Source organism: Berghia stephanieae, chromosome 4 (assembly GCF_034508935.2).
Source record: "Berghia stephanieae isolate SIO BIC M18660-M18661 chromosome 4, UCSD_Bste_1.3, whole genome shotgun sequence".
In the NCBI taxonomy this organism is placed as follows: Eukaryota; Metazoa; Mollusca; class Gastropoda; order Nudibranchia; family Aeolidiidae; genus Berghia; species Berghia stephanieae.
In genome coordinates this window covers 6,058,680-6,069,760 of record NC_088363.1, presented here as the reverse complement: position 1 = coordinate 6,069,760, position 11,081 = coordinate 6,058,680, and the positions used below count along the sequence as shown (strand labels likewise).

Sequence of the window (11,081 nt, the reverse complement as noted above, 5' to 3'; positions counted from 1 at the left end):
ACTGCAAATGCATCACTCCAAACCAGTGTAAATAATCAGACACGAATAATGTCAGGAGAAAATATAAATGTGTATTGCGTGAAAGGTATGTCACTTTTAACACAAACTCACAAATCAGGATCGCTATTTTTTTGTGAAGGCAAAGCTAATGGAACTGATTGCAAAATATTGAGAGACACAGGATGCAGTACAGCAGGAATAAAAGCATCTTTGATCAATGACGAAGACAAAACTGGAAAACGGTACAATGCATCACATTCAGTGGCACAGTCGAAACCTTTGAAACAGCTAACGTGTACATAGAAACCCCATACTATACAGGAATAGTGGAATGCTGTATACTTCCCAACCCCGTCGCTGATGTTATTGTTGGCAATATAAAAGGTCTTAAAGACAACCCAACAGATGTAAAGGAATGGTCATTAACCCAAGAAACAGCTTGTTAGCAGAAACAAGAAAGATGACTAAGACAACAGAGAAGCCAATGACTATTTCTCTAGAACCACAACAATTTGACAGGAACACGTTCATTGAAGAACAGAAAAAGGACCCGACTTTAACATCATATTTCAATATCGCAAACAAAGGGACGAAATCAAAAGTTGAATACATCATTGAAAAAGATATTCTGTTCAGGTTACATAGGAAAAGAAACAAAATAGCTAAACAACTGGTCACGCCGAGTATTTACAGAAACAAAATCCTTGGAATAGCGCACGATTCAATAACTTCTGGACATCTTGGGAGCTCTTCCACATTGAAGAGAATATCCGAGAATTTCACATGGCCTGGAATTACTAAAGACGTCCGAGAATATGTGAAATCGTGTGACACATGCCAAAGAAGAGTCGCAAAAGGCAGAATACCGAGATTGCCATTAGAGACAACCCCAGTTATTGAAAAAGTTTTTCAAAAAGTTGCAATTGACATTATAGGCCCTTTAACAAAATCAGATAGAAACCATACACACATACTAACACTAGTCGATTACGCAACCAGGTGGCCAGAAGCGATAGCATTGAAATCAACTACATCGGATCACATAGCTGAAGCATTGATGACAATTTTTACTAGAATAGGCATACCAAATGAGATACTGTCGGACAATGGACCCCAATTTACATCACATATGATGCATGAAACCATGAAACTCATGGGAATCCAACACTCATTCACAACTCCCTACCACCCCCAAGCAAATGGTCTTTGTGAAAGATTTAATGGCACTCTAAAGAATATGTTAAGAAAAGTGTCAGCAGAAAAACCAAATGATTGGGACAGATACTTACCAGTAATCCTATTTGCATATAGAGAAATACCCCAAGAATCTACAGGCTACTCCCCATTTGAGTTGATGTATGGACGATCACCTCGCGGCCCGATCAATATAGTAGCCGACATTTGTAAAGGGAATGAGGAGGACAATAACGAAATTATGTTTGCTTACGAATATGTAAGAAACCTGAAAGACAGAATAGAGGACACATGTAAGCTAGCACAGGAATCCGTCACTAAAAAAGCAGAGAAATACAAGGAATACTCTGATCGCAAAAGCAAGTCAAGAAAATTTGAGATTGGTGACAAAGTACTAATACTCTTACCCGATGACTCGAGTAAACTTTTAGCTACATGGAAAGGACCATTCAAGGTATTAGCAGTACGATCTGGTGTTAATTACGAGATTCAAATTAACAACACAACAAAGACATTCCATGCAAACATGCTAAAAAAATATTTCGATAGAGACAGATTATCACAACCAATATTTAACCATGTTGAAGCTGCAAATGTAGGATTAATCATCGAAACTCACAGCGATGATGTCGAACTACAACACACCCCACAACACGGTAACCCTAAAAATAGTACAATTAATGACGTCACAATCAATCCTCAACTAAACGAATGTCAGAAACGAGAAATCAGGTCATTATTAGAAAAGTACCAGTCAGTCTTTACAGACGCACCCGGACATACAACATTAGTGGAACACGACATAAAGTTAACCACATCTACCCCTATCAACGTGAAAAACTTACCTATTCCATTTCACGCACGAGAACAAGTTGAAAAGGAAGTTAAGGATATGCTAGATACAGGAATAGTTAGATATTCTTCAAGCCCATACTCATCACCAATAGTAGTAGTGAAAAAGAAAGACGGATCGATAAGGCTATGTATCGACTTTCGCAAATTAAATGAAGCAACAGTGTTTGATGCAGAACCAATACCAAATCAAGAGAATTTATTTGCTGCCTTATCTCAAGCAAAATACATGACAAAATGTGATCTTTCTAGAGGTTACTGGCAGATTCCACTGAAAGAATCATGTAAGAAATACACAGCATTTCAATCACCATTAGGATTGTTAGAATTTAACTATATGCCATTTGGATTATCGACAGCCGCATCGACATTCCAAAGAATGATGCGTATGTTATTAAAAGACATCCCGTCTACACTCTCATACTTCGACGACGCATGTATTTTCTCAAACTCATGGACTGATCACATGACAACCTTAGAATTAGTGCTTGAAGCATTAAAACGTAATTCTTTAACAACAAAACCGTCAAAAACAAGCATTGCATTTTACAAAATTGATTTTCTCGGTCATACCGTTGGTCATGGGACACAGACACCCGAGACAGAAAAACAAACAAAAATCGCACAATTGCAACCACCTAAGACAAAAAGTACGCAAAGTACTTGGGCTCCTAAATTTTTACAGGAAATACATTTACAACTTCGCGCACATCGCGACACCGCTAACAAATCTGACAAAGAATGGGTCAGCAAAATTGTTTGGACAGAAGTGTGTCAGAATAGCTTTAACCAATTAAAGGCATTACTCTGTTCAGAACCAATTCTTAAATTACCCGACATATCAAAAGAATTTGTTGTAAGAACTGACGCGTCTGATAAGGGCATCGCAGGTGTACTATTACAGGAGCATGAGGGAACTCTAATGCCTTGCTTATATGCAAGCAGAAAATTATTGGACAGAGAATCACGATACTCTGTAATAGAGCGTGAAGGACTAGCCATCGTCTTTGCTTTAAAGACATTCAGCAGATATCTACTGCTAAAAGAGTTTGTGGTCGAAACGGACCATAAACCACTCACGTACATAAGAAATAACAAAATGAATAATAGTAGAGTACTAAGGTGGAGTCTATTTTTGCAAAATTACACTTTCAGTATCTCTCACATACCAGGCTGTGAAAATATTCACGCCGACCTACTTTCTCGATTAGTATAAACACATGAGAAGGGTATAACTTAACCTCCCATGCATACTGTTAGTTACCTCACAAACTATGCCAAATCAGAACGCACAATTTCGATAATTTTATTTGTAAACATGATGACCCAACTTAATGTAACATTGAGTATTGTTTGGATATATATACCATACCCATTCATGATTTGGGAAATCTTCTCTTTATCTATTATTGTTATGAATTTTCACTCATTTATGATTAATAATTGAAATGTCAATATTCCATTTACATTTTCATTCATTTCATTCAGAAAATTACCTTCATATCATCGACTTAAATCATGCTTCATTACCATCACTATTGTTTATCACAATGATTTGTAATCACATTGCCATCATGTCGTTCATCACAATGATTTGTAATCACAATCTTTCATTGTTATTGTCGCCCATTCATATACCTACGTTAATATAAACATTTCCATGTCTAGTTAATAAATAATTTAATTGTAGCACAAATCATAACAATGGATTAATGCTAGAGTATCATGATAGTAAATTTACTTCCGTTTGTAAAATCTATCTTTCCCATAATGGTTAAAGAGTATATTTTAAACGTGGGTGGGGGGTGTCACAGTAAAGATTGTTCACAATTATCTTATTAAATTTTATTTTATTAAGAACTGAATTCATCTCACTCCAGTTATATTTCGGTAGGCTTAGATAAACTTTACCTTCTAATATTAGATCGTCTTTCCTTTTATAGCCTTCCCTCGAATTAATTTCTAATTAGTGAATACTTTTCGTTCTACATTCTGTCACGTAGCCACTTATTATAAAAGCTGATAGGTCTAACACTCTACACTCACTTTCTCTCCACAATCTATGCCGGACGGCCAGTCGCTCTATTCATATATACATACTGGAAGATTTTTATCTTTTGGGACTTTGTAGATATTATATCTACACCATTAAGACGCCGGAGCTTTTAACTTTGATTGTATAATCTTCAAGGATCAAACCCAAGCCCGCTGTACTACACTATAACCTCTTACCAATTGCCTGGAAGTGGAATTTTACGAGTCCAATCCTGTTATCAGAGGAATAGATCATCCAAGCCCATCAACTGCCTGGAAACGTAAACTTACGAACCTGACATATTATCATAAGTTACGTAAAATATTCATACCTCTATTTGTAACTGCCACGATCACTGTTTATCTCTTTTAATTAAATTTCATCATTATTTTTATTTCATTGTAAACAAATCGTTAATTGTTTTTCATTTATAGTAACTAGTAAATTCTGGGGCCTCATTCTACATAGATCTTTATGCATAGTCGAGTAGCTCTTTACTCACTTGAGACCATGAAACCAAATAATGACTCAAACTGCCAGTCCTTTTGGATTTCAGTATCAGGCTAAAACATAACGATGGATACGCTAGGACCCACTATGACTGGCAGTTTGACGTGATTTTTAAGGCTTGCACAGCGCCTCGTAGTTGTCTTTATTAGTTTGGACACATGTGTATGTTTACAACTTTCATAAACAAAGCAGCGTATTTACATTTTTAAAGATATATCCTATCATGTGATTGATGACTTGATTGGACGAAAACCTGAATATAGATCACTCCCATTGGAAACACAAAAGGCGAGAACTTTAATAAAGAACACGATTCATTCTATCAAATGTGTGTATCCAGGGGTACCCAGAATACATCAACATGTAAGGTTATTGTTAGGCACTCGCCTTGGATCGGAAGGTCTATGGGTCGACTCCCACTCTGAGCTGCGCATAGTCGAGTCCTTGAAAAAAGCTGTGTACTCACATTCTCTCACAGTACTCGGGTGTAAAATGGGTGTAAATGAGTGTGGATTGTGCGGCTATGTGATCTTGTGGTATAACATTCGCTTTCGGATCGGAAAGTATTGGGTTCGAGCCTCGCTCAACACATAGTTGGGTCCTTCAAAAAATCTCTTTTTTTCATTTCTCTCACTGTACTCAAGTGTAAGATGAGTACCTGACCGTTCACAGCGTTGTTTCTGTCAGAAAACATTATAATATTATCGCCGAAAAGGCGTCATTTCTCGTACTACATGCTACGTGTTGTTGCTGGTCAGGGACCCTTTGTAGAGCGCTTTGAGCACGTTTAGTGGATATTGCTCTATATAAAAGATCAAGTTATTTTATTTTTGTTTTGATCTTCTTTTCTTTTGTTTTTTACCTTGCCTTACAACAACGTTGTCTATGTCGAAACAAAAATCGTAATATCGCCTAACAGGCGTCATGTGTCGTCCTTAATAGTACGTGTTACCCTTGCCTAGGTACCCATTATAAATCTCCTCGGGGATAGTTTAGTGGATGTTGCGCTATATAAATTATTTTATTTTTTAATGCATGTAGAACGAACGATGAGGCCTATAGATAGTATGCGCTTGCCTTAGAAGTTCACAACATTGCCATCCGGAAGTATAATGAACCAACACACAAAACTGTGTGTAACCATGATCGTTTATAGTCAGGTTAATACAGTTTAGTGAGAATTACTAATAAACGCGGATGGCAAAAAACAATAACAGAGACCTGAGGGACGTCAGCTTCGAACTATCTATAGATAGTTCGAAGATGACGTCACTCAGGCCTTTGTTATTGTTTTTGCCATCCGCGTTTGTGAGTTGTTCTCACTAAACTGTATTAACCAGACTATAAAAGTTCATGGTTACACAGAGTTTGTGTGTTGGTCCGTTATACTTCCGGATGGCAATGTTGTGAACTCCTTGGCTAAGCGCATTCTATCTATAAGATGTAGCGATATTCTTTTCCGACATTTTAAAAACATTATTCTTTCATTTTTGACATAATATGTACTCTCAAAGCGTGGCGGCCTTCGTAAACTCATGGGCTGATACCGTAACCATCGTTAAGTTATAGCCTGACACTGACCAAAAAATGACGTCAAAATGCCAGTCTTTTGCCACAGAAGTAAACAAGTCGTGAGTTGTATTCAACAGTTCAACCAATGAAATAGCTTGTTTCCTTGAGCTCTACTAACGACAACTCACTAGACGCTACACAAACCTAAAAAAATGACGTCAAACTGCCAGTCCTAGGGGGTTCTAGCGTGGCCTTCTTAAAGTTATGGCCTGATACTGACCAAAAAATGACGTCAAAATGCCAGTCTTTTGCCACAAAGGAAAACAAATCGTGAGTTGTATTCAATAGTTCAGCCAAGGAAATAGATTGTTTCCATGAGCTCTACTAACGACAACTCACTAGACGGTGCAAAAACCAAATAATGACGTCAAACTGCCAGTCCTTTTGGATTTCAGTATCAGGCTATAACATAACGATGGCTACGGTCAGGCTATGTTAACGATGGCTACGGCCTGACGCTGAACAACACATGACGTCAACAGACAAGTCTTTGGCCACGAAAGAAAACAAATCGTGAGTTGTATTCACTAGTTCAACCAACGGGACCACTTGTTTCCTTGACCACTACTAAAGACAACTCACTAGGCGGTGCACAAACTAAAAATTTACGTCAAAATATGGGTCTCGGTGTGTTTTAGTGTCAGGCTATAGATAGTGTGCGCTTGGCTAAGAAACTCACAACATTGCCATCTGGAAGTATAATTGACCAACACACAAAACTCTGTGTAACCATGAACTTTTATAGTCTGGTTAATACAGTTTAGTGAGAATTACTCATAAACATGGGTGGCAAAAGACAATAACAAAGACTTGAGCGACGTCAACCTCGTTCTATCTATAAGCTATCGATGACTACGCTCAAAGCCGATGTTAAGAAATCAAGTCATTCTAATCACCTTTACTACAGTCTCTGATTCATACAACGACTGCAGATTTCAAATATTGTTTATAACGTTTATCGGTGTGTAATTTATCGACAATTGTAATAACCTATAATATCGTGAGGATTCCCTAAGTTTTGGGGAAAATACTACACAAACTGCCTGAAATTGGATAAATTTCTCCATCGTTATCAAATTACCAATTATTTTTATCATATTTTGGCATTTATTTTTTTTGTAATAATATATCCATTTGCCAACAACTTATTTCAGTTCTTACTTCCTCTTGGGAGCAAAATATAAATACATGATTGAATGATTGATCCAAATGACTTATTTATTCAATATACACGATCGTAATAACACACGTGTACCTATAATGCGTAGTAAAATAACATGTGTAATTCATTCTAATGTCCTCTACTTGCTGGCATAATCATGGCTTATTTCTTTATCGACGTAATCTCAAGAATCAAAAATTGTTTTGTACTTTAAAAAGTCGCACTGACATTGCCATCAACTTTAAGATCAAATTTGAATTGTTTGTACATCGATATAATTTATTTAATCAAATCGATCTAGGACTTTATCGGTACCAATTTGATATAATGTAATATCGAAGCAATTTTGAAAAGTGTTGTCGGGAGTCGATCAATGAGGAAAATACTAAAATGATCTTTGATTTTCTGATTATCAAAAATAGATAAATAGAATAGAACAATCCAATTTTACTTGATAATCCAGACTGTCACTATTTTATCATCAGTTATATTATTGTTATTGTCATTATTCATTGGAATCGATTTCTGAATTGATATAATTCTACACGATATTTCTCATGACTCATCAATCAGCACAGCGACCTTAAATGTCATCATTCCAACCTCATTTGGAAATTATATCTTAACATTTTTGTTTGATTTTTTTCTTTTGCTTTTTCTTTGAGCAAATTGGACTGAAATTACATTTGATGTATAACATTATATTTCTATAAAGCGAAAAAAAAAACAAGAAAAAAAAACAGAAAAAAAAAAACAGACAATAATTTTGAACGCTATATTCAAAGGAGAGACAAGCCCAGATTCAAACTTTACAATATAAAAAATATTTGATTCGAGTTTATTATTTCTTGATTCGCAATGTGTGTACCAAAGTGACGTCAGACATAAATGTCAATAAAGACACATTACATAATACATGGTTTGTATAGTACAAGTATATAAATAAAGGACTTGGGGGCCCAGAATAAATGTCGAACTCTAACATCTTACGAGTGGAGAAACCTTTTGGTGAATAAATAAACTTCAAACGTTTATCGTGCCTGATACAACATAATACGTTAGTTGTTCTTATTTCATCGTTGTGTTTTAACTATAGTATGAGAAATGATAAACCAATGTCGTCTCTATTTCATTATTGATGGCTTTCTCTATCAAATAGGGAATGAGATTAGCGGAAGAGTAGCGTCCCTTGATTGGATGTAACCCATTGTCTGTGACGTCACCGGCGGAAAAGTTATTAGAGAGAGAACGCGGACGAGAGACGCATGCACACCATCAACATGACGTTCTCTCTCTAAAAACGTTTCCGCTGGTGATGTCACAGACTATGGGTGACGTCCAATCAAGGGACGCTACTCTTCCGCTAATCTCATTCCCTATATAAATAATGTGTTCTTACAAAATAAGTCAGTGAAGTCAATCGAATTCCAGCAAAAGCTGAGAAACTAATAAGAATAATATATGGTTTTTATATATAGCGCCTTACCCCGTATATCAACAAGCTCAAAGAGTTTAGTGTTTAGGTCTTTCAAAACACAAAATGGTTTAGAATTACACAGGCACTAGTCTATAGAAGGAACGAAGTTGACGTCACTCGGCCATTTCTTATTATTTGTGTACAGTCTGTTGACTGATATTACTCCTCGATAAATTCTATCAATCAGACTATAAACGTATAAAGTTCCGCATAGTTTTGTTTGTTGGTACGTTATATCCTGCTGACGGATGTTGTGAATATTTTACCTAAACGCAAAGCTGCAATACTCTGCAACATGATGTAATTTTTTAAAGACAAAAACCAAGGAAATTTCGGGTGAGGTTTTTTGAGTGAAAATGAATCTAGATGGAAATGCAAGCGGTGGCGGCCTTCCGTCAACCTTGCCATCCCTGGGGCATAAAGTCATCAGCGACGAATTGTTCAAATTTTGTGAAAAGATCATCACCCCAATCAACTTCTCCTTGGCTATTTTAGGAGTCGTGACGAACTTGATCAACATCCGTGTATTCCTGGAGCAGGGAATCAAAAACAGCAACACAAACATCGGTCTTTTGGCGTTGTCTGTGTTTGACCTTCTAGGATGTGCCGTGATGATTTCGTCCTTCGGGTGTCACCTTTTGACCTTTACAGACAATCTGCACCAATTCCTGGTCTGCCAAACGTACACCTTCTATGTGTCCCTGTATTACATGATATTCGTCTACTGTAGCTACTGGACTACTGTCTACATCTCCCTAGAGAGAACTCTCTGCGTGGTCATCCCTCTTAAAGTCAAGCTAATCTTACGCCCCAAAACTACAGTCTTCATCATCCTAGGAATCTTCCTATTCTTCGTAGGCTTTCGAATGATATACATCAGTCCAATCAGGATTGTATGGAAACTCCACCCTTATCTCAACCAAACCATCCCCGTTTTGTATGAACCCGAATTCTCAGCGAATTTTATCTACACAGCTACGTTCGTCACGACAATTCTCACCCCTACGTCCATGTTCATCGTCGCCGTTAACACCATAATCATGTTTTACAAGCTCAATCAATTCAAGAAGTGGAGGAATAAAAACATGAATTCCTCCAGCAAGGACACAGACTCCAGCGCCGTGGAGAAAGACGCGTCCAAACAGGAGAAACCGATGTCTTCGAAGGACGTGGACTTGCTGAAATCCGTTACCACCGTTACATGTATATTCCTGGCGTGTCTCTCCGTGAGTTACATCCCCGTTCCAGTGATATTCATGACGCCTGGTGTGTCATTTTCCGGAATCAACCGGAATCTCATGATTCTTACCTACTCCGTGTCCTTTGGTTTCGGCATGATCAACGCGTCTTCCAACTTCTTTTTCTACCTTCGAATCTCCACCCGGTACAAAGAGGCCTTCAGTGCCGTCTTTCCGGTGTGTTCACGTGCTGCTTCAAATGCGTAGTCCTTGTATCCGGATGGGTTGTTTATTATTTTGATTGAGTAGCTGGGTTAATTTTAGATCAGGCAGAAAGTCTTTCATGATAGAAAAGGTTAAGATCCAAATAGTAGCAAACAATTGTGGATGAAATAAGTAGTCTTTTTTCTGATTCGTTGACAAAATGAAGATCTAATTTAGAACTACTCTCTGCCATACTCGGAAATAAAAAAATCACTTTTAATATTTATTGTTTTAATGAAATTACTTTTTTCATTCCATAGGGGAAATTTGTCTCTAGGGTCTATTCTAGACTGGAATAACCCAGGCGTCAGCAGCAGTGGAGCGCCGCAAATAGGATTCAGTAGTCTGGTGTCACGCCGCCCGGCAACGGCGGCCATCTTGGTTCTAAACAAAGTAAATCATTACTTTTTATTCTTCATGCTGGCTAGAACTTTTCATTCCCTTTTCATATGCCTTGTGATCAGAATGTGTAAAAGTCAAAACATGATCAAATTTATGTTGGTTTTTTTTTTCCTCTGGAAACGCTTTTATGCTCGCCGGAGAAATATTTCATACGGGCGTCCGCCATTGTTCCGATAGTTTAGAGCCATTGTTACTAAGTTACCATGTGTCATTAGGAAGGAAGTAACGTTACGGCTGTTGAAGAGTATTGAGCTAGGGCGAGGTGACTTGCTCAAGGCGACACAGAGAAGCAAAGGGTGATCAAACTCGGTACCTTTCGGGTACGAAGCAAAAAGCGTACTGCTGAGCCACGCTGCCTCATTAAAGATGTCTTTTATTCAAAGATAACGAAATCGGAATCGACTGAGGGGTAGAATAGAAGATTTCTTACACTCT

General features: G+C 37.5%; 1 protein-coding gene across 8 annotated transcripts; it reads left to right on the top strand.

The window, feature by feature from the left end:
* Positions 1 to 8,066: 8,066 nt before the first annotated feature.
* On the top strand, positions 8,067 to 10,466 carry LOC144971915 (uncharacterized). 8 transcript variants are annotated; one of them, XM_078912990.1, is made up of 2 exons: positions 8,067 to 8,333; positions 8,733 to 10,466. In XM_078912990.1, exon 2 carries the CDS (start codon positions 9,159 to 9,161, stop codon positions 10,245 to 10,247), a length of 1,089 nt encoding a protein of 362 aa, XP_078769116.1. In that variant the 5' UTR covers positions 8,067 to 8,333; positions 8,733 to 9,158; the 3' UTR covers positions 10,248 to 10,466. The 8 variants fall into 8 exon arrangements, with proteins under 8 accessions (XP_078769116.1, XP_078769122.1, XP_078769121.1 ...); XM_078912996.1 differs by having other exon boundaries at positions 8,067 to 8,382; positions 8,948 to 10,466; XM_078912995.1 differs by having other exon boundaries at positions 8,067 to 8,382; positions 8,875 to 10,466.
* The last annotated feature ends 615 nt before the right edge of the window (positions 10,467 to 11,081 follow it).

Bases quoted from the DNA above. Each gene is read 5' to 3' on its own strand.
- LOC144971915 (XM_078912990.1), top strand. From the start codon at position 9,159: ATGAATCTAGATGGAAATGCAAGCGGTGGCGGCCTTCCGTCAACCTTG.